The sequence below is a fragment of the Rhinatrema bivittatum genome, chromosome 10 (genome assembly GCF_901001135.1).
Source record: "Rhinatrema bivittatum chromosome 10, aRhiBiv1.1, whole genome shotgun sequence".
NCBI lineage: Eukaryota > Metazoa > Chordata > Amphibia > Gymnophiona > Rhinatrematidae > Rhinatrema > Rhinatrema bivittatum.
Genome location: NC_042624.1, coordinates 79,823,053 through 79,850,316, shown reverse-complemented (window position 1 = coordinate 79,850,316; position 27,264 = coordinate 79,823,053). Strand labels below are relative to the sequence as shown.

Below are 27,264 nucleotides of genomic sequence, written 5' to 3'. Positions count from 1 at the left end.
AGTGGCGTAGCCACGGGTGGGCCTGGGTGGGCAGCTGCCCACCCAATTTAGACCCAGGCCCACCCAACTGACACCAGAACTGCAAGGCTGTCGCGGGATCCCATCCCCGCGACAGTGAAGAGGAGAACCCATGCTTGGCACGCCATCACGGCACATGTGGGGAAGCGGTCCTACAACCATATGGCCGACCGATCTTCCTGTTTGCGGGGGGGGGGGGGGGGAGCGGAAGCGCCATGCACAGCTTCCACTTCCTCCCCCCAAAGCAGGAAGATCAGCTGGCCTCTCCTGCTGCCACTGGCCTCCTGCTATCTTCAGGCCATATGGCCGACCAATCTTCCTGTTTGGGGGGGGGGGGGAGGAGAGCGGAAGCGTCGCGCACAGTTTCCGCTTCCTCCCCCCAGAGCAGGAAGATCAGCTGGCCTCTCCTGCTGCCACTGGCCTCCTGCTATCTTCGGGCCGTATGGCCGACCGATCTTCCTGTTTGGGGGGGGGGGCGAGGAGAGCGGAAGCGTCGCGCACAGTTTCCGCTTCCTCCCCCCAGAGCAGGAAGATCAGCTGGCCTCTCCTGCTGCCACTGGCCTCCTGCTATCTTCGGGCCGTATGGCCGACCGATCTTCCTGTTTGGGGGGGGGGGGGGGGGAAGAAGAGCCGCACAGCTTCCGCTCCCCCCCCAGCAGGAAGATCGGTCAGCCATACGGCCCGAAGATAGCAGGAGGCCAGTGGCAGCAGGAGAGGCCAGCTGATCTTCCTGCTCTGGGGGGAGGAAGCGGAAACTGTGCGCGACGCTTCCGCTCTCCTCCCCCCCCCCAAACAGGAAGATCGGTCGGCCATACGGCCCGAAGATAGCAGGAGGCCAGTGGCAGCAGGAGAGGCCAGCTGATCTTCCTGCTCTGGGGGGGGGGGGGGGGGGAGGAAGCGGAAACTGTGCACAGGCTTGAATGTGTATGTGAGGATGAGAATGGGAGCCTTGTGTGTGTGTGGGTGAAAATCGGACCCTGGGTGTGTATGGGAGTGAGAATGGAGTCTTGAATGTGTGTGGGTGATAATGGAAGCTTGAATATGTGGGTGAGGATGGAAGCTTGAATATGTGGGTGAGGTTGGAAGCTTGAATATGTGGATGAGGTTGGAAGCTTGAATGTGTGTATATATGGGTGAGGATGGAAGCTTGAATGCGTGTATATATGGGTGAGAATGGGAGCCTGGGTTTGTGTGTGTGGGTGAGAATGGAAGCTTGAATGCGTGTATATATGGGTGAGAATGGGAGCCTGGGTTTGTGTGTGTGGGTGAGAATGGAAGCTTGAATATGTGGGTGAGAATGGGTGCTTGAAAGTGTGTATGTGTGGGTGAGAATGGGACCTTAAATGTGTGTATGTGTGGGTGAGAATGGGAAAATGGGTTTGTGTGTGTGGATGAGAATGGGTGCCTGGATGTGCATAAGAATATAAGCCTGGGGAGGGGTGAGAAAGTGAGAGCTTGTATGTGGGTCTGCAGAGAATGTGAGCTGGGGGGGGGGGGGAGAGCATATGAGAGTGAGAGCCTGAGTGTTTGAGGGAGTCTGTGAGAGAAAGCATTTATGTATATATGTGTGTGTGTGTGGAAGGGAAGAAGACAGTAGTAGAAAAGACACTGAAGAGGAATTAGGAAATGAGCGACAAGGGAAAAAATGGGAAAGAGAGACCAGGACCAACTGATTAGAAAAATACAAAGATCAGACAACAAAGGTAAAAAAAAAAAAATATATATATATATATATATATATAGAGAGAGAGAGAGATGTTAGCAATTTAAATATCTATGCTCTTCTCCGCTTAGGATGAGAATTATAAATATATCTCACAACAAACGTACTCTCTCCTATAAGTGAAATACTTGTGAACTAATTTACTTGTGCAAAAAAATCATTAATAATTTAAACATGAAAAAATTATTGGAGAAAAAGAGGTAAGTTTCATATTCAGGGTGCTCACCTCCGCGGCGTAGCGACCTTCTTGTAGTCTAATCATCAACTAACCTCCGTCCTCCTTTATGTGTTTATTTAATAGTTCAAAAAACAATTTTTTTGTTAATTTTCAATGTATAAATTTTCTTAAAAATCAAATATATTCTCCACCTTACATAATCGGATCATTAAATTTGCTTGTCAAACAGTTTTTAAATACTGCTGTTTTATGTCCCGTTTCCTTTATCCTATGTTCGGGGGAAATTATTTGAATTAGTTTTAAACTTCTTCTCATTGCAAATGCTCTATAAATAATCTATAAATAGAAACGTAGTGGCAATTTAAAGTACAAGAGTCGAGCGTCCATAAATTTAGAGATTGGCGTTTCTATTTATAGATTATTTATAGAGCATTTGCAATGAGAAGAAGTTTAAAACTAATTCAAATAATTTCCCCCGAACATAGGATAAAGGAAACGGGACATTAAACAGCAGTATTTAAAAACTGTTTGACAAGCAAATTTAATGATCCGATTATGTAAGGTGGAGAATATATTTGATTTTTAAGAAAATTTATACATTGAAAATTAACAAAAAAATTGTTTTTTGAACTATTAAATAAACACATAAAGGAGGACGGAGGTTAGTTGATGATTAGACTACAAGAAGGTCGCTACGCCGCGGAGGTGAGCACCCTGAATATGAAACTTACCTCTTTTTCTCCAATAATTTTTTCATGTTTAAATTATTAATGATTTTTTTGCACAAGTAAATTAGTTCACAAGTATTTCACTTATAGGAGAGAGTACGTTTGTTGTGAGCAATTTAAATATGTCATCTTTGGGAATGTGCATTCTTATATTTTTGTATTTTGCTCTTTCTTAAGTATTCCACTGTTCAGACATTTTAGTTTCTCAGGCTTTCTATTTTGGCTTTATCTACATGTTTCTGTTTCTAATTTATAGTCTCTTATTTCTATATTAGGTAAGGGTCGGTCTCAGTTTTGCCTGTTTGTGACAGAAATGAGTATTTCTAGCATATAGTTTCTCTGTAGTAGTAGTCCAGCCTGTTCTGTTATTCCCGTAGGTGATGTATTAATGTTCTAGGGCCTGGTGTAGTATTTGCATTGCTGCTTTTTCATAAGGTTGCTGTTTGAATCCTGAGAGTCAGTGCTGTGATTGTTTGGCAAGGTTCCAGATGCCTCTTTCTTTGCAAGAGTTTGTTACTTCACAAAATAGCAGTGGAGGGTTATTTTTTGCTGAGATTACACCAGAATTTGAATTTTTTTTTTTCATGTTACTTGTAATGTGAATTGCCCTAGCTTTGCGCTGCACCTGTTCTAATGATTAATTATATTTTATTGTATTTATGAAGATTTCTGGGTTTCTGCAAAGATGGTTCATGAAAGAATACATTAATTTTTGTTTTATTATATGATTGGATTTGATTGTTTTCTATACTTGAAATAATTGAAGTAAATTATTTTAAAGTTTCATACATGACACATAATGGCTGTTGCAAACTACTTAGAAAGCCATTCTAGGGTGCAGTATATGGCATTATTTATCAGTAAGAAAAAAACTAGTAGACCTGCATGCCTTGTGCCCACCTATGTTAACCTTGTGCCCACCCAAAAAATCAATTCTGGCTACGCCACTGACTGAAAGTAAATGCTGAATAGTGAATTCTGAAGATAACTGCAGAGATGTGAATACAGAAGATAAATGTTGAAATGTGCATACTGAAAGTAAATGCTAAGTGTGAATATGGCTGAAGATAAATGCTGAGTATGAATGTGACTAAAGGTAAACCACTTTTGTAAATAAAGTTTATATAAGAAAAATCAGAGCCCAGCATATGTCTTGACCGCTTGTGCTTTTCTCATGGTGGGATATTGCCAAACCCACTCTTAAGACTTCTGAACCAAAGTTTCCTCCTTGGCCTGAATATCCAAACAATATGCATGAAAACGAATGCAAGGATCTGCTTTACAGATCTTCAGTGGAGAGACACTAAATGAAGTTTCGTCCACAAAGCCTAGTTGAATGTGCCTTTATTTCTAGGGCATCGGATGACCTTTATCTATATAGGCAGCTGCAATCACCTCTTTAATCCAATAAGCCAATGAAGCCTTAGATGTTGCCTCTCCTTTCCCGGGACCACTAATCAAAACAAAGAGATTATCAGATGTTCTGAAGTCATTATTGACTTTCAAATACCTTAAATGCATCCTTCTTATATCCAAGCATTGCAATTGATCATACTCCTCCCTACGAGTCTGTATGAAAGAATGAAAGACATACTGCCTGGTAAAAATGAAACAACAAAACCACTTTCAGAGGAAAGGAGGGAACTGTACGAATCTTTCCCATATCCTGCGTGAAAACCAAAATAGGCTCCCTATACGAAAATGCCTATAATTCTGAAATCCTTCTGGCTGAACAGATTGCCACCAAAAACACCTTTTTAATAGTACGATATTACAGGTTCAAAGACAGAGCTTAACACGAAAGACAAGACTAAATTTTGCTTCCAAGGAAATATTGGATACATTATTGGAGATCTACTATGTTTCACTTTCTTGAAAAAATGGAATACATCTGGATGAGATGATAATTGTCTACCTATGACTGGTCTTTTATGACAAGCAATGGCTGCTTCCTGCACTTTTAGAAAACTGAGAGCCAAGCCCTTGTTCAGTCCCTCTTGTAAGAATGGCACTGAAGCATCTCTGAGCACAATATTTTTAGCTGAATACCAACACTCAAACACTCGCCAAATTCTCACATACACCACTGAAGTTTTACTCTTTCTTGAATGCAAAAGGATATTCATAACTTCATGAGAATAGCCCTTCTTGATTAGATGAGCCAGGATTTAAGACAAAATCAATCCGGGTTTTCATGAGTTACTAGGCATTGGGTACTTGCGACTTAACGGGATGCTGGACTTTATGGTCTGACCCATTATGGAATATTTTATGCTCTTATGAAATAATAGATTCTTATGCGGAGGAAAAAACACAATGGATCTCTATCTAGCAATCTGACTAGATCCGCATACCAGGGGATATTGGCCAACTGGAAGCTACCATGATTACAAGCCCCCAATAATGTGAACTCTTATGAAGAACCCTGTCCACCAGAGGCCAAGGACGAAACACATAAAAAAGCACCTGAACTGGCCAGTCTTGTAAAAAAGGCATCCAATGTTGATGAACACCATTCTTTCTTTTGTGTATCGCTAACAAAGGATCAGAAGATGGTGGACTCTTGGTGCCAAGGGGTGATTGGCACAGCCTGGAAGGTGAACCCACTAGGCCCACCCCATTAGCCAGTGGAAGTGCCCTGTGGCAGGACTGGAGCTTCGCCTTTACCAGCCACCTTCCCCACAAGTTGCGCACTTGAGTTCTGGCAGCTAACAAGTCTTAGGTGGGTTACTAGGGTGGTGGCAAGAACGAGAGTCCAAAGGTCAGGCGGAAGTCAGGGCAGGCAGCAGACAACAAGCACCCATAGGCAAGTCAGAGTAGGCAGCAGACAAGAATGGTCAAAGTCCAAAGCAGAAGTCAGAATCCAGGAAATCAGGCCAAGGGAGATGTGGACAAGACAAGACATAATAATACTAGTCTGAGGAAAAGGATCAGGCAAGGCAACGGTGAGGCAAGACAGGGACTCAGGAACAAGACAGAAGACAAAGGCAGGACTGGAATGAAGGGACACCGGAACATAGAACAAGCAGGAACACAGGAACAAGGTAACACACACTGATAAATTTCACATTAAATTTCATCTGCCATTTGGATGCCCAATTTTCCAGTCTCACAAGGTCTTCCTGCAATTTATCACAATCTGCTTGTGATTTAACTACTCTGAACAATTTTGTGTCATCTGCAAATTTGATTATCTCACTCGTATTTCTTTCCAGATCATTTATAAATATATTGAAAAGGAAGGGTCCCAATACAGATCCCTGAGGCACTCCACTGTCCACTCCCTTCCACTGAGAAAATTATCCATTTAATTCTACTCTCTGTTTCCTGTCTTTTAGCCAGTTTGCAATCCACGAAAGGACATCACCACCTATCCCATGACTTTTTACTTTTCCTAGAAGCCTCTCATGAGGAACTTTGTCAAACGCCTTCTGAAAATCCAAGTATACAACATCTACCGGTTCACCTTTATCCACGTGTTTATTAACGCCTTCAAAAAAGTGAAGCAGATTTGTGAGGCAAGACTCGCCCTGGGTAAAGCCATGCTGACTTTGTTCCATTAAACCATGTCTTTCTATATGTTCTGTGATTTTGATGTTTAGAACACTTTCCACTATTTTTCCTGGCACTGAAGTTAGGCTAACCCGTCTGTAGTTTCCCGGATTGCCCCTGGAGCCCTTTTTAAATATTGGGGTTACATTTGCTATCCTCCATTCTTCAGGTACAATGGATGATTTTAATGATAGGTTACAAATTTTTACTAATAGGTCTGAAATTTAATTTTTTAGTTCCTTCAGAACTCTGGGGTGTATACCATCTGGTCAAGGTGATTTACTACTCTTCAGTTTGTCAATCAGGCCTACCATATCTTCTAGGTTCACCGTGATTTGATTCAGTCCATCTGAATCATTACCCATGAAAACCTTCTCCATTATGGGTACCTCCCCAACATCCTCTTCAGTAAACACCAAAGCAAAGAAATCATTTAATCTTTCTGCGATGGCCTTATCTTCTCCAAGTGTCCCTTTAACCCCTCGATCATCTAACGGTCCAACTGACTCCCTCACAGGCTTTCTGCTTCAGATATATTTTTAAAAGTTTTTACTGTGCGTTTTTGCCTCTACAGCCAACTTCTTTTCAAATTCTCTCTTAGCCTGTCTTATCAATGTCTTACATTTAACTTGCCAACGTTTATGCTTTATCCTATTTTCTTCTGTTGGATCCTTCTTCCAATTTTTGAATGAAGATCTTTTGGCTAAAATAGCTTCTTTCACCTCCCCTTTTAACCATGCCGGTAATCATTTTGCCTTCTTTCCACCTTTCTTAATGTGTGGAATACATCTAGACTGTGCTTCTAGAATGATATTTTTTTTAACAATGACCACGCCTCTTCGACATTTTTTACTTTTGTAGCTGCTCCTTTCAGTTTTTTCTAACAATTTTTCTCATTTTATCAAAGTTTCCCTTTTGAAAAGTCAGCACGAGAGCCTTGGATTTGCACACTGTTCTCTTCCAGTCATTAAATGAAATTTGATCATATTATGATCACTATTGCCAAGCGGCCCCACTACCATTACCTCTCTCACCAAGTCCTGTGCTTCACTGAGAATTAGCAATATTAGATCTAATTCTCAGTGGAGCACAGGACTTGGTGACAGATTAAATCCTCATTCTCTCCAGATTTCACCCTAAAGTTCCTGAGCCTGCAGACATGACGGTGCATTCCGATCCCATCTACCAAGTTCGGAAGGTTCTCGATGTCCGGTTCCATCAGCGAAGATGGGAGTACTTGATTGCCTGGGAGGGCTGCGGACCTGAAGACAACACCTGGGAGCCAGCCCGTCATATCCTGGACAAATCTCTGCTGCAGCAATTTCATCTCAGTCACCCTGGTAAACCTGGTCCTTCCAAGAGGGGGCACATGAGGGTGGGGGGGGGGGTACTGTTGCGGTCCCGGTCGCACATCTTGCGACCGGGTCCTTACCTCCGGCCTCCGGGCGGCAGCGTTGGGGTGTTCTGGCTTGGTCCGGCCTCTCGGGGGGTCTACGGCAGGGTGCGCGGCTTGTCGGGCCTACTCAGGCCTTCTCGCAGTGGCGTCTCCACGAGGGAGACGCCACCGAACCTCAGAACATGGCCCCTCCCCTTCGAGGCATGCGCGCGCGGGGAAGCCCAATTTAAAGGGCTTTTCCCGCCAAACCGTGGACCTCCCACAAATTGACGTCAGACACCGGTTTGTATTTAAGCCGGCGTCTGCTCCCAGTAAATTGCCTTGCAACAAGGTTCTTGCTTGTTGCAGTGCTCCTGCTCGGATCTTCAGCTCCTGTTTAGTCCTTCGGCTCTTGCTTCAGGTTTGGGCTTGCAGCCTCTGTCCCAGGTTGGGACTTCCCTTCTCCCTCCTGTTCCGGATTCCCGGATCGGGATCTTCTGCTTGACTCCCGGTTCCTGACCCCTGCTGGCTCCCAACTTCCGTTCCTGCCGCCTGCCTCGACTTCGGATCGTTTCATCATCCTTCGCTTCTTCCGTTCTCCTAAGTCCCAGTGGTCTGGGACCTCACGAGCTCCTCTCGGGTGGTCCGCAGGCTTCCAGGATGAAGTTGGCGCTTCTTCTCCAGTGATCTCCAAAGTCCCAGCGGCCTGGGATCTCACGAGCTCCTCTCGGTGGGTCCACAGGCTTCCAGGGCGAAGACTCAGCTCTACGTATGGCTTGGCGCCGCTTCCCGGCCTACTGCCTCTCGGCGGAGTGCTCTCCTCTTCCATCTCTTCCGCTCCCTGTTTTAATGTAACTTTACCTTCTACCTAGATGTTAATTGGTTTCCCCCTGTTATATTGTAAACCGGTACGATAAGACCTGGTCTTGAGTATCGGTATAGTAAAAGAAGTTAAATAAAATAAATAAATAAATCTTCTCATTCCTTCAGGCCGGCCCAAAGGTCCACTGCTATGTCCGTAACATGTCTTATCCTATTTCCCTAGTACTAATTCCTTTGTTTTACAACGCTCTTTAAAAAAATCCTTTTTATCTCATTTATTGATCTTATTTTATATACTTACTTTACTAATTGTTATTGTTTTTCAATTATTTTACTTTGGATTGTATTTATGTTTTTAATCACTGTAATTCTATGTTTACTGTTGTAAACCGTTGTGATGGCTTCACCGAATGACAGTATATAAAATCAGTAAATAAAATAAATAAATAATAAAGCAATCCCCAGTAGGGAAATGCACATCCACCATCTGCTGGAGATGGAGAATACTGGTAGGCTGATGTCACTGCAGGAGTAAATATAATGCATAACCCACTGGAACTGAATCCATCTATCTACATGCCAGGAAAGTAGAGGGAAACAGGGAAGCAGACTGGTGGATCCTTTCCACAGTACCAGAAGCTGATCAAGACACTCCTGACCAGGGTTTGGGGGGGTCAAGAAAAAGAAGCCCCCCCGCCAACCGGGCTCTACCTAGTCCCCTCTGGAACTGGGAACTGAAAGGGAGGCTTACTCTCCTGGGTGAACAAGAGTCTGGCCCTTAGCAGAATTAGTGCTAGCCTAGAAATCCTGCTGCTCCACCAGTGGGTCCTTCTATTTGCTGCAGGCACAGAATACTGGAGTTTCTCTGTGCTGCACCATCTATACATAGTGGCGATGATGTCATAAGGAAAGTCTGTGTGCGCTGCCTCCATCTGCTGATATGAGAACATAACTCACCTGTTTGGAATGGACTGGCATAGTAGGAAAAATGGAACTACCTTTAACCCAGAGCAGTTATCTAGTTTGCTTTCATGGGGACAATCTATTACTAAATTAGAAGCATATAAAACAGAGAGAATTCAAAAAGAAACTGATACCTGTTCAACACCAAGTTCATATTTTGGTAGATGTATTACAGCTTCTTTTATTTGGTTCCCAAAGGGAGGATGTCTGTTCACAATCTGTAAAACATGGTCTATACTTAATTTTTCTTGCTGCTATATGATTAATTCTGTAAACAAAGTTTCTGATGTACTGTATATTTTAGCAGTGCCACAGGAAAAACATTGAAAACTGCAAAAGCTCCTGAGAGAGTGTATCCCAGTAATGGCACAAAAGCAACATGAAATATTTAAAACTGATCAAAAGAATCCCTTCAATAGAAAATGCAAGTGGACAATATTGATGATTTAAAGTTGCAAATGAGGCCCAAGAAACAACTGTGAATTGTTTCTTACAAGATAAGGATAGACAAATATTTAATTACTTCCCTTGTGATTAAAAAGGTAATCTCCCTCAGGATGTTCTCAAGGTTAAATTAGCTTTCCCAGAGTAGTTATAAATGCATATGCCTTCACCCTTTGTCAAAGTAGTTATAAATTGCATATGCCTTCACCCTCTCATCTTCAAACAAAAGGTGCTTATCTTAACATTTTATTTTGGTAAGAAAATGTATTTAAGCATGGCATATCCTATGTGAAGGCAAGACAGTTTTGCTCTTTGGCATCTAACTTCCTTATGCGCATAAGAAAATAAAATAAAGCTTTTAATTGTGGGGAACATACAGTCTCTGTTTTCTGTGTCCTTGGTAAAACTTTTCAATTACAAACATCACAACAACAAGGAGCCCAAAGGTAACCCAAAATTAGAAGATCAAAAAAAAAGGGAAACCACAAATAATTATAAGTCAAACTGGTCGGCAGTACAAGCACAATGCTAATAAAAGTTAAAGGTGTCAGCAAGCCTGAACCGCCTGGTCAATTCAAACATTCACCTTAACCAAATCCAAGTGCCGGCGTCAGGTCCCGGCGTGGAAGCCCCACTACCAAGACCTACCTGCTGTTTGCTGCCGCTTGAATTTCTGCCTCAAGTTCCACCAAAGGCCTGGACTTGGTAAAGGTTCGTCTGTCATCTTTGCTCTACCGGGTCCGGTGCCATTAGCAGCACTTGTTCCCCCCCGCTCGTACAGCTCCACCTCCGGGCGTTTCCCATCTAGAGTCGCGGGGGGGCCATAAAGCACCGGGCATCGCACGCACGAAGGAGTGCGACAAAGGGGCCTGCCTCTTTGTGCAATCCAATTTAAAATACTGATTTATTACTTATCTCTATAACAAACTTAACAAGAGCCTCTTTTTCCAATATCGCATTGGTAACGCATTAAGGGGCGTTTCCCATGCAAATGAGGCTTTTTTCGTGCAGCGGGGAAACATCATGTGCCGCAATGTTTTCGCGAATAGTGGAAACATCTTCGCGGTGCACGATAAACAACCATCGCACTGCACGAACAGCCTTGTTTCCTGAAAGGTTTATCGTGGTTCACGACAATTCTGGACAGCCTGTTTCAGGAGGGAGGGAGGGAGAGAGAGAGGAGAGAGAGAGAGAGAGAGAGAGAGAGAGAGAGAGAGAGAGAGAGAGAGAGAGGAGAGAGAGAGAGAGAGAGAGAGAGAGAGAGAGAGAGAGAGAGAGAGAGAGAGAGAGAGAGAGAGCGCCTTGCTATAATGTCTACTCCCTAGACAGCTATTTGTATCCCTATGAGAGGCTCACCTAGTAACTCGAGGTGGGGATTAGGTATGAGTGTAGGGGGTTGGGGGCCACTTTCACATTCAACATGAGACGTACGAACAGAACAGTGGTCTCTTGTGAAGATTTGATGGCCTTCGGAGTAAGGAAACTCACTCCAAGATGAGATTTGGGCAATGTTCTCTCAAACTAGCTTGATGGACACTCTACCTGGGCAACAACAAGCTAGTTTGAGAGAACATTGCCCAAATCTCATCTTGGAGTGAGTTTCCTCACTCCGAAGGCCATCAAATCTTCACAAGAGACCACTGTTCTGTTCGTACGTCTCATGTTGAATGTGAAAGTGGCCCCAACCCCCTACACTCATACCTAATCCCCACCTCGAGTTACTAGGTGGGCCTCCCATAGGGATACAAATACCTGTCTAGGGAGTAGACATTATAGCAAGTCTCTCTCTCTCTCTCTCTCTCTCTCTCTCTCTCTCTCTCTCTCTCTCTCTCTCTCCCAAAACAGGCTGTCCAGAATTGTCATGAACCACGATAAACGTTTACCGTCCTCTAGCGCACAACGTATCGTGAATGAAAGGGTTGTAGCTATTGGCCGCGCTAACACTGCGGCTGTTTCGCAAATCACGTTAACAGCTGTTAGCACGATTTGCAAATTTATCTCCTGTGGTAACTCCTTGGAAAATGACCCCCTTAATCATGGCTAACAAAGCTGATCGCCTACCTAAAACAATTCCTGTCTGTATTAACCATGGAAGATATCAGAACTACATAGGATCAAAAAAGACTAACTGCAAACAAAAAAACCTCCATCGCACTGTGATAAATGTCCAATACCTCATTCTCTAAGAACTGCAATCTTACAAACTATTTATTTCTTACTTTCTTTTTAATTAATATACAAGCCATCTCCAAAAAGACAGCATTAATAGCGGACATGTTACATGATAATAGACCTGACTTTTTTGCCATAACCGAAACCTGGTTAAAAACTACCGATAATGTTTTGCTAAATCAGCTGGCAATCAATAATTATGACATTTTTTCTATTCCTCGGTCACACAGAAAAGGAGGGGGTATTAAGCTAATAGCAAAGAAAATGTTTAAATTTAAATATATCCCTGCGGATATTGTACATTCATACGAAATATCAATGTTTGAATCTGAGCAAATGCAAATTTGTTTACTGTACTGTCCACCTGGTATTTTAGATCATAATATCTCTCCACTTATCGAATACTTAGCTATATCCCTTAATCCTGATAAACCGTCAATTATTTTAGGAGATTTTAACCTACAAATGGATGATTCCCCATTAGATATTACCTGTTTCACATTACAAGAATCACTATTAACTCTTGGATATGAACTCGCCAACAATAGCCCCACTCATAGAGCTGGGCATGCATTAGATTTAATTTTTACTAACTCTAAATTCTGTAAAAAAAATCAATACTAATATAACCCAAGTACCATGGTCTGACCACTACTTAATATTGGCCAAAGCAGAATTTAATTTCTCAATAAAAACCACCAGTAATGAACTGAAATTAATATCTTTTCAACTTCAACCTAAAATTGAAGATTTGCAAATAGAATTCCAAAATTTAGCAGATAAAATTAAATTCGATAACATAACAGATTCTGTTTCTTCCTGGGAACATGAAACTCAAGCTATAGCAAATAAACTTTGCCCCACTAGATGCAAAATCTCTAGTTTAAAGAATACAAAAAATCCGTGGTACAATAACGAACTAAAAAAGAAAAAAAACACAATTAAAAAAATTAGAAATAGAATGGAGAAAAAACAAGAATTCAAACTCTCTAGCCAAATATCCGTAAAGCACAACATCATTATAAACAAAACCCATAGATAAAGTAAAAAAAGAATTTTTCAAAACTAGGATTGAAAAATTCTTACATAATCCAAGAATTCTGTTTTCCATTGTAAAGAATTTAACAAAAAACCCTTGTGAAACCGATATTGAACTATCTGAAGAAAGGACTAATGAATTAGCCCTGTTTTTCAAGAATAAAATTGATCAATTAAATGCACAAATTATACTTAAACCTAACCAAGAAATCAAGATGCCCAATAAACCTGATATAAAATGGAGCGAATTCGAACCAACATCTACACTTGAAATAGGATCCCTGATAAAAAAAAGATGAATCCAGCTAGACATCCAATGGACCCAATCCCTGTAAAAACACTTAAGCTCATTACAGATATAATTTCACCGATTATTGCCAATATAGTTAACATATCTTTGACGGAAGGCATTATTCCCGAAGCCTTGAAAAATGCAATTATTAAACCAATTCTCAAAAAACCCAATCTTGATAATACCCAATTGAGTAATTTTAGACCTATATCTAATTTATCTTTTATTGCTAAAATTTTAGAAAAAGTAGTACAATGCCAGCTTGACTATTTTTTAGAATCAAATGATATTTTATCCCCTAGTCAATTCGGTTTTAGAAAGAATTTTAACACGGAAACTCTTTTATTATCATTGACTGATACAGATTTAAGAGGCTTTGATGTAGGAAAAAGATACTTTTTAATTCTTTTAGATTTGTCTGCGGCCTTCGATACTGTTCAACATAACACATTGATCACTCGTCTACAAGAAATAGGAATCTCAGATACTGTTTTAAAATGGCTTACTTCATTTCTCAATGACCGATCATTCCAAGTTAAAATAAAGAATTCTTTATCCAAAAAAATCCCACTTCAAACAGGGGTACCCCAGGGATCAACACTTTTGGCTACCCTTTTTAATATTTATTTATTACCTATTTGTCATCTTCTCACAGGATTGGGTCTGAAATTTTACATCTACGCAGATGATATCCAGTTTTTAGTACCCATAGAAAATGATATTGATTTTACCTACAAATTAATAACCATCTATCTCAAAAAAAACACCGTTATCACAAATGAAATTAATTTTAAATACAGAAAAAACTGAAATAATACTGTTAGAAAGAAAGCGATCTCAATTTAATATCCCAGAATTTAAGTTTGAGAACTCCACTTTAACGCCATCATTATTTGCAAGAGATCTGGGAGTGATAATAGATTCTGAATTGAACATGAAAAAACACATTGCGACGAAATTAAAAGATGGTTAGTTTAAATTATTGTCGCTAAGAAGATTGAAACCAGTACTAGAACCCTCTGATTTTAGATCCGTTCTTCAAGCTCTTCTTTTTGCTAATTTGGATTATTGTAACGCTCTGTTACTTGGCCTGCCCCAATCTACAATCAGACCGCTCCAGGTTTTTCAGAATACAGCTGCTCGTATTCTGTCAGGAAAAAAGAGGTTTGATCATATCACCCCAACACTGCTCGCATTACATTGGCTACCGATGCATTCTAGAATATTTTATAAAGCTGTCTGTATAGTACATAACATTATCTATGGAGAAAAAACAGAATGGTTAAATGCAGCACTGCGATTACACACTCCGCAGAGAAATTTAAGATCGGTCAATAAAGCACTGTCATCAATCCCTACAATCAAGTCAGCTCACCTTAGCCAGGTCAGAGAGAGGGCCCTATCGATCGCGGGCTCAAAACTTTGGAATTCACTCCCAGTCCAACTAAGAATGCAGCAAGATAAAAGTAAATTCAAAACGGACCTTAAAACATGGTTGTTTAACGCGGCATACAACGATGTGGAGAAATAGCCAGATGCTTAGTTTTATACCATCTCTGGGTGATCTTAAGTTTATCTTGGAACTATATACTTATATTTTAAAATTTTATTTGCTTAATATGTATAGTTTTATTCTGTCTTTTAGTAATATTATCTTTTAAGCTATTTCTCTAAGCTAGTAATTTTACTTTTATTTTTCTATTTATAAACGATTGTAACTTTCTTATTATGTTTTTATTGTAATGTAAATCATTGTGAAGGCTACCGCTGAAATGACGGTATATAAACAAAAATAAACCTTAAACCTTAAGTATTTTTCAATAAATTTTTTAAAGCATATAAAAAGACTTCAAAAAATCCTGATGTGAAACTTTAGAATAAGCCCTACGTGGCCGGTATTTCGCTTAACCAAGCTTCATCAGGGGTAGAAATACACGCAGACAGGCTTGCTGACACGTTTAACTTTTATTAGCATTGTGCTTGTATTGCCGACCAGTTTAACAAAAGCAACATCTTCATAAGATATTCAGTGTACTTGTACATCTAGTTCAAAGGCAGCTGCAATTTGTGACTTCCTTCTGAAGACTGGGGACTGTTGCTTTGATGACTCATGATAGAGGAAGGAGTGAATAGGGATGATTAGGGGAAAAATCTTGGTGACCGCAAATGAAGATCCAAGATAATTCAACTTCAGACTCAAATTATATGCAATGGTGAATAGGTTGGCGGCAGATTTCAATTAGTCTGTAAGTTCAAGTATGGAGGAAGGCAAGCCAGGCCAAAAAAGTAGAAAAACTAGGAAATTCTATGCATTTTGTAAAGCAAACAAATTATAAACAATAATATTAACAATCTATCCATGAGTTTCTAAGAGAGAGAGAATAATAAAAACATACCAGCTCAAGTTCCCTTGCATTTATATTTTCTATTTTTTGAAATGATGTTAGGCCTGCATTTACCATTGCATTTGATAATGTTACACCTGTAAAAAAAATTGCACAGTTACATTATTATAGCATTAACATTTAAATTACAACATTTTCAAATACTTTGGCTTGATTTACTAAAAACGTTATTCATATAGACAGACAAAGAATGGGTGAAAAATCTTAGTAAATAAGGCCCTTTTTTGTTTCTATTGTAACATTTAATGCAGCAGCCATTCCTAAATTTTTTAAATTTCAATAATCAAGGCTACTAGTTTGAAAAACTGTCTCATTTCTGTTCTACTGAATACATTCATTTTTAAAGTAGTGGTATGTCCAGGATCATATTGGACAGAAAACACTGGCATAATCTCCGTCAGAAAACAGAGTTCTTCACAGTATCATGAATTAGCAAATACATCAGATTGTTCTATATTAGAAAGTTAAAAAAATGTAATACTTTAACTTAAATGTGTTTATTCTTGCATGGTTTCATTGCACAGTCAGCTAGGAAGCACAGTCAGCTTCCAAGCTGACTGTGCTTGTTTACCTCGATTGTCACCAGAGGCTATACCATCCTATGCTCTGAAAACTTGCCCAAGCCAGCACTCCCGGGTCTAGCTGCCACATTTCCCGCAAGGAATAGCTCCGCTCCCCTACTAATGTCATTTTGGGCACCGGCAAAAGGCTGGTTGAGATTCCGGAGGCGCTGTGCGCCGAAGGAACACGCATAATAGGCCTGCCCCTTAGTGCGCCCCTATGTGTACACTTTGGGCACCAGTCTTCAAGCAGGAGTGATAATGAGGTTGTTTTTCAGTTACTGGATGCTTTGGAAGCTCTAAAATGGTAGGTTATAATAATAATATTGAGGTGGTGTTAAACTGGGGTAGATATGGGACATGCCCATTGAAAAAGCATGTAAAAAGATAGAATCCTGGTTTGATTTGACTCAAGCTCTAGCGGATAAACTTAGTCCAATAATTAGAAAGTAAGTAAAGGGCATAAAGAAGTCAAATGCCCCTTGGTATTCAATAGATTTAAAAGATTTAAAGAGAATCTTAAGGAAAAAAGAAAGAGCATGGTGTAAAAACCTGTCCACCCAAACTTTAGTGGCTTCCAGAGTTCTTCTATCTAAATATAGAAGTCAGATCTTGAATGCAAAATATGATTATTATGCCAGGAAAATTCACGACTTAAAATTAATGTCTCAGGTCCTGTTCTCCTTTGTACCAATGCAATCAAAGCATATTTATTTATTTATTTATGTATTTATTTATTTATTTATTTAGAATTTTTATATACCGACATTCTCGATACAAATATCAAATCAGATCGGTTTATATGGATACAAATAGTTCTAAATGTAATGAATTTGCTATTTTTTTTAAAGATAAAATACGGAATGTAATTGATAATCTCCCGCAAGTCTCAAACCAAAAAATTACCCTGCAAGGAACGACTGATCAAGTCTGGTCTGAATTTGATCTAGTCTCTTCTACTGAAATTGAGTTAATTATCCAAAAAATGAACTCTGCAAACCATCAATTAGATGTTATACCGATAAAGCAATTGAAGACGGTATCTAATATCATTGCTAAGCCAATTGCGGATATTGTGAATTTATGTTTGCTTGAAGGAAGAATACCTGAGAGTTTAAAAGGTGCAGTCATAAAGCCCATATTGAAGAATAGGAATTCTGATGTTATGATACAAAGCAATTATAGACCGGTCTCAAATCTCCCATTTTTAGCTAAGTGTGTGGAAAATGTAGTACAAATACAGTTAACTGATTATAATGATGATAACAATATTTTATATCCTTCACAATTCGGATTTAGAAAATGTTTTAGTACAGAGATGCTTTTAATGTCTTTAACCAATACTATTCTTAGAGGTATGGACTCTGTTTAATGCTACCATTTGGTTATGTTAGATATTTCAGCAGCATTTGATGCCATTAATCATAGTATTTTAATTAACAGGCTGTCGGAAATTGGATTATCAGGAAAAACTCTATCTTGGTTTAGGCCTTATCTGAGCGAGCGGTCATATATTATTAAGATGGGGATTTTTAAGTCAGACAAAATATCTCTTGATTCCGGAGTACTCAAGGTTCATTTTTATCAGCTGTTACGCATCCCGGCCGTGATAGGCCGTGATAGGCCCATGCCCGGGCCTACTCACCCCAGGAATCCAGCTGCCAGCTCCGGTTCACCTTCGCTCGCGGTGGTGGGCAGTCTCCGCCTCCATCCCCGAGCACCTGCAGCCGCCTTTGCCGCTCCTGACTCCTCCGCGGTTCCTCCCTGCACCCGGCAAGTATCCCCATGCAGGCCAAGGAGTGATGCCGCCGTCCTGCTTCCTCCGGGCCCTGGCTTAGGCAGGCGCGACTCGCACACTTTTAAAGGGGCCGCGGCGGGAAAGTAGCTCAAGGCCCTGGATGATGACATCACTGGGCCTCTGTATAAAAGGTAGGGCCTAGTCACTTGTTCCCTGCCTTGGCAAAAGGTCTCCACAATTGTTCGGGTGCTCGTTGTTTGTTCCTGTTATCGTTCCTGTCTCCTGTCCCTTTTGTTGTTCCTGGTTCCAGTTCCTACTTGTTCCTTCACCTCCTCCTTGCACGCTTGGACTGATTCTCTGGTACTGACCCCTGCTTCACCTGGACTACGCTTGGACTAATTCTCTGGTATTGACCCCCGTTTCACCTGGACTATGCTTGGACTGATTCTCTGGTATTGACCTGCTTCGCCTGGACCACGCTTGGACTGATTCTCTGGTATTGACCCCTGCTTTGACTGGACTATGCTTGATTTGATCTCCTGGCTCTGATTTCAGCTTTGCTTCCAGTACCTTGCCTCCCTGCCGCCTGCCCTGACTCCAGCTTGCCTTGGACTCTCCTTCAGTATCCTACAGACCTGGCCTCTCAGGCTTCGGCCTATCTTTACCTGGCGCCTACTGCTTCACTCTGTTCCTGTTGGCGTCTGGTTCTCTGGATCCCTGCCTCATCCGGACCGTCCTTGGCCCTCCAATACCTCTGCTGGTTCCTGGCGCACCCTTGTCTACACCAACTGGGAGTCGTCACACGGAGGTCCGTCTAAGTCCAGCCAGCCCTGGCACCCAAGGGCTCAACCTGAGAGGAACGTGGGCTGGTACTGGCGAAGCTCCTGTTGACCTCCGTCTCCTAGCCTGCTCCGCCTCCCGACGGTGGGGACCCATAGGGCTTGCCCTGCGGGTACCGTCAACCCCACCTTGGGCCAAGGGTCCACTATCAGTGCAACATCAGCAACCTTATTTAATTTATACATGCTGCCCCTTTGTAAACTTTTATCAGGTTTAGGGATTACACATTATATTTATGCCGATGATGTACAAATGCTATTACCAGTATTAGATTTGGAGGAAAATACATTGAAATTATTAGAAATATACATGACCTCTATCCAACAATTGCTGGTACATCTGAAATTAGCATTAAATCATCAAAAAACAGAAATAGTGTTTTTAAGCAATAGATTAAACTAGATTGTATTAATGAAGCACAGAGTTGGTAAAACTAATTTTAATCTAGTTAATTCTGCTTGGGATTTGGGTGTGAGTATTGACAGCGAGTTAAAAATGAAGAATTACATTAGTAATATGATTAGAGATGATTTTAATAAATTACGTATTATAAAAAAATTGAAACCACTTCTATTTCATAACAAATTTAGGACAGTACTACAGACATTGATATTCTCCAAATTGGACTATTGTAATGCTTTACTTTTGGGTCTTCCAAATAATTCTTTGAGACCGCTTCAGCTGTTACAGAATGCTGCAGCTAGAGTCCTAACCAATGTTAAAAAAAATTGATCATATTACACCCACATTGATGGAATTGCATTGGTTGCTGATAAAATTTAGAATTGAATACAAAGATCTCTGTCTAATCTATATACATAAAAATGTTAAATAGTTTGTACGTCGTCGCTAATCTCGCCAACCGCTTAACCGAATGCGTTCAAATTTGCACACAACATTCACTTCCCATACGGGAAGGATCTTATACACTTACATTACATATAGGTCACACCTGTAACAGGTAATACAAGTTTAAAAATTGCTTACACAAAACAGTGACATCTGGTGGCTGTCAGCGCAAGCACAACCTCTTACACCTTTCACACACAGTCACACACCACACCACACCCCCACACAGGGCTATTGTCTTTCATTGACACTCCCTCATAACACACAGAAATGCACACTCATCACACCACACACCCCCACCCACACGCCTGCCAATGTCACTTACTTCACCCACCCTCCCAAAACACACCAAAACACGAATTCCTGGCTGCTACATTGGGAAGCCACGCATTTCACACACCCTCCAAATTTAAATTAAAGTACCCTCTTCCACCCACCCACGCACTGCACTCCGATCACACACTACACCTGATACAAGTCCGTGCTTCTCCGCCGGCACCACAGGAACGGTCCGGGACACATCACATTCAGTAGGGCCGTCGGATGCCAGCAACCAAAATGGCGCCGGTGGACCTTGCCCTTACTATGCTATACGGAGACAACAATGACGTTGGTACACCATGTGACATAGTAAAGGCAACAGCCCGTCGGCGCCATATCCTCAGCGGACATTTGCCCTTACTAGGTCAGGAATCATGAAGCACCACTTTCACCGGTGAAGTTTTGCGACATGGCAGCCGGTGGAACAAACCCTAGCACACACCCTCGCAGTTTACACATGTAGCCGGGGAGGAGCACAGTGGGGGACCGTTCTTATTTTCCGCCGCGCGTTTTTCACAGGGGGGGGGCACTGATTCTCCTTATCTCCCGAGAGGGGGGCTGTAGCGTGGGTTGCTCTATTTCGCCGGGTTGGGGGGGGGGGGGGGGCCAGGAAGGCGTGCTTGCATATTTAAACTATTCTTTGCTGGTGCTGTTCATTTGGGTTAAAAAAAAAACACAAACTGTAACCTTTACTGCTCTGTTCTGTTTTTTCAACTTAACCAGGCTCAGCTACTGCACCAATTGCTTTCAAATTTGGACACAACCTTGCTTTCACTTTCGACAAGGTTCTTCTCTATCTAGATTACATAGATGTCACACGGTTACAGAAAAAAACATGTTTTTACATGTGTGTGGGGAAAACAGCGACATCTGTTGGACAGACATGCAACACACGCTATCTACCTTGGGAAATGAAGCTGCTGTACTGCGCATGAGCGGGCGGGAGCACACATCGGGCACAGCGGGACCAACATGGTGCTGGGAGGGGCAGCAGCGGTGCACGTCACGCACAACGGGACCAACATGGCGCTGGGAGGAGCAGCAGCGGCGGACCGGCAGCAATATCGGGCGTGGTGGTTCGGACGGCCGAAATTCGACACCTGGGAGGAGCTGCGGCGGCGATCTGGTACGGCTCACGTGCACGACAGGGAGGGATCCTCGCTGACCTCGCGCCTTCGGGAGCGGGCCACGCAGAACCGCACAAAAGGGATGGGGGGGGGGGGGGTGCAGCTGGGAGGGCATTGCGAGCCGGAGGGGATCAGAATCAGGGAAGGAGATTGAGAGAGGGTGCGATGTCACTGACAAAAGGGTAGGGAGTAGGCGGGGAGAGGTGACAGTGAGGGGAGGGTGAATGAAGGGGGGCAGTGAGTGTCAGTGGAGAGACACAGAGGGGAGAGGTGAGTGTGAGGGGTGAGAGTTGGAGTGGGGACAGGGGAGTGAAGGGGGGTTAGTGACCGAAGGGGGAGGGGTGAGTGTGAGGGGAGAGAGCTGGAATGGGGACAGGGGAGGAAAGGGGGGGGGGGGGTGAGTGACCAAGGGGGAGGACGATGTGTGACTGAGGTATATGAGCAAGGGGAAGGGGGAGGGGGGGAAAAGAACCTGACTCTGCCACTGCAACGCGTGGCCGGGCACAACTAGTGCATAATGAAAAACCAGAATGTCTAAATGCAGCCCTGCGGATCAAACTCCACAGCATAATCTACAATCAGCAAACAACGTTTTTTAAAAGTATTCCTTTAGTCAGATCTGCGCATTTGAGTAACATCAGGGAAAGAGCACTATCCTTGGCGGGACCGAAACTTTGGAATTCCATTCCGATTGAGTTAAGACTACAGTCAAATTACCAAACTTTTAAAAAAGCATTAAAAACCTGGTTATTTAGAAGAGCATTTTGAGAGGAAGCATCATAAAGTATTTTAAATGATGTTATGGTTTTTTATTATAACAGTCATGCTAGGAGAAAGCGAGGTTTGTATGTTAATTGCTATCTTTTATGAATGTTTATGATAGATATTTATTGTATTAATTTCATTTGTATTTTATGTTTTAATTGTTTTATTTTAAATGTTTTTAATTCAATGTTTTATTTGATGTTATTTATATTATGCAGAATATCGGTATACAAAATAATATAAATAAATAAACAAATAAATCACAACTCTTTAGTTTTCAGACATTACAGGGCAATATTCAAATGCTTTAATGTTGCCAAACACATTTACCAATGTAAAAATGCAGTCTGAATATTGCATCCCTCCCACCCCCTAGTATCGTTGTTGCCCTCTATAAGTAAGGAAACTTCTATTTTAATTCTTATAAAATTACAAATGAAAGTTTTATATGAATTTAGTGAACTGTAAAAAATGAAATGTTCTCCGAGGGGGTCAATTTTCAATGGGTAATCAACTGGCTAAGTTAAAATGACAGAGGCGGGTGGCACCTTATAAATTAACCAGTTTATTGAGGCATGAGCTTTCAAGGACCAGAGTCCCTTTTGTCAGTTACAATACAGGAGATGGGTAAATATACATGAAGATGGGAGCGGGAGGGAGAAACCAACAGGAGAAGATTTCAACCTTCCAGGATACTCCCTATCTGACCCTAAAGTTATTATATCCTTACAAAAGAGCTTCAAAGGGACTTTCCAGTGAGAAACTACTGAAATGGAACTCATCAAAAAATGTAACACATTCACCCTAGGTCTGAACAGAGACAATGGTTTCATGGTACACTACAGGTGTCTATGGATTTAACTATTCTTAGATTATTCTGTCTTTTCTCATGAGTTATCAGTTGGCTGAATTATGATCCAATAAACACTCCTTTTCTACACACTATTCTGCCTTGTTCAGTGCCTTCTCTTTGTTCTGTATACTGTCTCCCACATCTCTCCTATTCCTTCTTGATCTCTCAGCAGCCTTTGATTCTGTTGATCACCAACTCCTGATTCAACTCTTAAAGGACATTGGCATCAATGGCATTACCTTAATGTGGTTTGAATCATTCCCTCTGACAGAGCACAATCAGTTATATGGGCCAACAAACTGTCCAAACCTAGACATCTCACTTGTGGAGTGTCTCAAGGCTCAGTCCTCTCCCTGATCCTATTTACTATTTTCATGTCTCCAATATATGACCTCATCCAATCCTACAACACTGAATGCCAAGTGTTTGCGAATAACATCCAATTCTATATATAAAAAGCTAGCCGAGACCAAGATGGCCACTGAGTGAGGAGCACACAAAGAGCTTTCTCTTCTTTCGCTTTCTTTTGTTGCTGTTGTAACTTGTAATGCCTCACACTAAGTGGAAAGCTAATCTTACGGAGAATACCCATGTTTCCCTTGCTTGATTCAACTCAACCGAAACTCGAGGGTTTCTTTGCCTCCATACCTACATCCATTCTGGGATCGCAGGCCGTTATGAGGGCTGACATTGAGCGGACACCGGCCCCACTGGTTGAGGATATCTCTTTGAGCCCCGGAACACTGATAATGCCATCCCATCCCTTCAGCATGATTCCTGTTTTTACAGAATCATTGCCTGCAGTTTCCGAGATTGGTCGGGGGACACCGGCTCTGGAAGAAGTAGTTATGGAGGCAACTGTGAAGCCAACTCTAGCTTCAGCAACTGTGAGTTTACTTCCATTGGAAGTCTTTTCTCCCTCTTTTGAGTCACCTAGAGCCAAGGGCTCCTCAGTTCAAACCTCTATACAGGCTCCATCAGGGGGCTTGAGTATTAACATCACTTCGAGCGAAGGCAGTCTGCCGCAGGAATTCCGGGTTTCAAAAATTGCTCTAATGAAGCCTGCAGTAATTACTTTGGACGCTGTATGGAATGCATTAGTAATACTTGAGGCATCTATTGCTTCATTAACTAAGGTCTCTTTAGATACTAACCACCGAGTTTTGGTTACAGAAAAATTGGTTTCATCTCATGGGGCCAAAACAGAAGCTCTAGATTCTTGGGTTTTGGCAGTTAAGAAGATTCAACATGCACCTATAGATCTTTTCAAGAACTATATTTTGCATGTTCTCAAGATTCCACAGGACGCTATCCTGTTATCACCAAGGCATATTATTTGCTACATCATGAGGAAGCTGCTACTGGAAGTCAGCCTCAACCTCAAGATTCATCTTTGAACTTGATGGACATTTTGGAGTCGTCATAAGAGACTGAGATCTCAAAGAGAGGGACTCTATTGGTATCATTCACTTTTATGAGTGATAGGAATACTGTCCTTAGATTTTTGTCTTTGTAATAGATTGCTACTCTATTATGGTCAGAAAATGTGGATTTATCCTGATTTTACTAGAACTACTCAGGAGTGTATGAAAATGTTTCTCTCTCTGAGACCTGAGGTCTTGTAATTAGGCGCACAGTATATTTTACAATATCCATGCAAGTATCTTGTGAAATATTTAAATGTTAGTTATGCCTTTTATGAACCTTCCCACTTGCGGCTATTCCGGGACTTATATGCCTAAAGTTCGCGCTTCGTAAGATCGGCTAAACAATTTAGATGGCATGGAATGTTCTTCTCACTATTCTTTTTAATTTTATTGCTTTTTCTTTCTTGGTCTCCCCTTTTTTCCTTATTATTAAGAGGAATGTGTATAGACAAATTTTTATTTTTATTTTTGTTTTCTTTGATATTTACTGTAACTATATATCATTGCACATTCCCCATTGCTGGTACAAAGTATTCTTGTGTTATTTGTAAAATCTAACAAAATTAAAATAAAAAAAAAAACTAGCCAAAAGGTAGGAAAAAGCTTGTGTCTATCTTTCCCTCCCTCCCACCCCTCTCCTATCCACTCCTAACTCATCCTTTGATTTACAGGCAGGAGACACTTTCACATTTAAAATCAATCAGCCTTTTAACTAAAGCCCAGGATTGTCCCTGGCCTTATCAAGAGTTTAATTATCCCGTTGCAGGTCACTACCAGATTAATAGTGAATATACCACTAAATTTAAAAGACTCTTATTTACACATTCCTATTCCCTTATCACCCTAAACTTAACTAAGAATTCAACAAAATTAAGATGAAGGCAGCAATTAAACAGCAAGAGGGGGGCCTTCCAGTCTTCTACATTGAATATCACATGCATGATTTTTTACGCGCCGGTGAGAGATTGTATAAGTGCACCCAGTGCAAGGAGCTCCTGGCTCTCAGAGAACGAGTGTGATCTCTGGAGGCTAGTGTGGTAGACCTGGAGTAGCTGAGGCAAACAAAGAGGTTTATAGACGAGATCAAGTCCCATCTCCAGTCCGGCAGCCCTGATGCCGCCTGTCAGAGAACCAGCAGACAGGGCTGGTCTCTAAGGGTAACCCTCCTTCCACTCCGACGGCCCTTTCGGACAGTGGGTGTGCATGAGCCTCTGTGCCAAGATGTGACCGACACAACTCTGATGCTGGTCAATGTCCATGCCACTGGAGGATAAGCGTATCCAAGCATGGGCTAGGCAATGACAAGGATCCACTGAAGACCAGAACCAAGACTGCAGCTGCACTAAGCTGGAACTGAAGACTGACATGGATCTGAGCTGGAGATACAGGACTAAGATCAAGGCTGAAGACCACAGCAGGCTGAAAACAGAGGACCAGGTGAAGTTGTGGAAAAAGACTAAAGACAAGTTCCAGACAATGACGAGGAACCAGGAGATGGCTGAAGTCAAGGATCCAAGCAAGGACGAGGAACCAGGCAAAGACTGAAGACAAGGACCAGGTGGGCACTGAAGACCAGGATGGACCGCAAGCTGGAACAAGCTCTCTGAAGACCAGGAACAGGACTCAGGAATAGGGAACTGAGGAACAAGACTCTAAAACCAAAAGGACTAAAGACTTAATCCAGCAAAGATGGACCCAGGACAAACAAGACGATAGGAGACCTGGAACAGATCAAGGACCACAGAAGACCAAGGGAGACCAGGAACTGATGACCACAGAAGACCAGGATAAGAGACTAAGAGACTTTGTAAAAGCCCCAAAGCAGAGATTGAAGAGCCCTTTTATAGGGCAACAGGAGATGACATCATCCAAGGCTGCCGTGGGCTTTTCCTGCTGCGGGCCCTTTAAGAAATACGTGCCCGCATGCCTAGAGGACAGCATAAGGGAGGAATATCGGTGGCGTAAGCCGCATGGATTGATGAGTGGGCCTGAACAGAAAACCAACATGGAGAACGAAAACCCCCCAGAATCCTTGGGTTTTCTTAGCCTGCTTTGGCTGAATGAACTCTACGTGACTTGCTGAGAATGACCTGCAAACTTCAGCTGGTCAGGCAGGCAAGCTGGCACCAGAAAGGTGAGGCCTATTCATTGGGTCACAAAGAAGAAACCAACGGCGGGAGCTTTAGGCACTATTCTCAGGAGTTTTTAACAAGACAGCCACAGATGTGTTAATTATCTTGACCAGTAAGATTTTAACAGAACAAAGGACTATCTCAAGAGTGAGGTCAAATGGGCCATGCCTGGGAAAACTAATCAGGGCAGTTCAGAGATAGTCACATCATGCTGTTGACATGACAACCTATGTAAATGATTCTTTGGGGGTCACGCAAGTCTAGAAACTTCCACAATATCGTATGTTATCTATAAAAGAAGGATCACTTCCTATATATGATGAGATGCTGGTGGACAGGTTGTCGGAGGCATGGCATCAGCATCTCCCGAGAATACTTATATTATTCAATAAAAGATTATGTTTTTCACTGAAAATCATAAGCGTCATTAAAAAATGGCATGGTGCTTAACAGGATGACCAGCGACAACTTCTCATGCCACGAGAGGCAGCAGCAAGGGTCCGGCGGTGTCTGGGTAATATTGCTCACAGGACCATTCGAAGAGGAGGAAGGTCTCATGGTTGGAGAGCATCAACCTGGTGCAGCAGAAAGTGATCCTATAGCATGGACCTGCTCTCCAGATGATGCAATGTTCTCTCACACCAAGGATGTGTCTCTCATTGCTAGTTCCCAGGAGGGAAGGGTTAGGTCGACCATCATAATGTTGAGATTACTTACCTGATAATCTCCTTTTCCTTAGTGTATGCAGATGGACTCAGAACAAGTGGATATAGTGTGCTCGTGCTAGCAGTTGGAGACGGATTTGACGTCAGCACGGGTACATATACCCCCACAGGAAGTGAAGCAACTCAGTAATCTTCCTTGCAAAAGCTGTTATGGATATATGTGTACTGACCGATCAATGAATTAGTGAAACAGGATTCCCCTGACCGATTGATAGTA

At 42.0% G+C, this 27,264-nt stretch overlaps 1 protein-coding gene across 1 annotated transcript in view; it reads right to left on the bottom strand.

Moving 5' to 3' along the window:
- Positions 1-27,264, bottom strand: part of LOC115099805 (probable ATP-dependent DNA helicase HFM1) — a 451,200-nt gene that overhangs the window by 32,033 nt on the left and 391,903 nt on the right. The window contains exons 23-24 of the mRNA XM_029617654.1: positions 15,702-15,787; positions 9,494-9,577 (exon numbers count right to left, since the gene is read on the bottom strand). Coding sequence (XP_029473514.1) covers positions 9,494-9,577; positions 15,702-15,787 — 170 coding nt within the window. The remainder of the gene's footprint in view (positions 1-9,493; positions 9,578-15,701; positions 15,788-27,264) is intronic.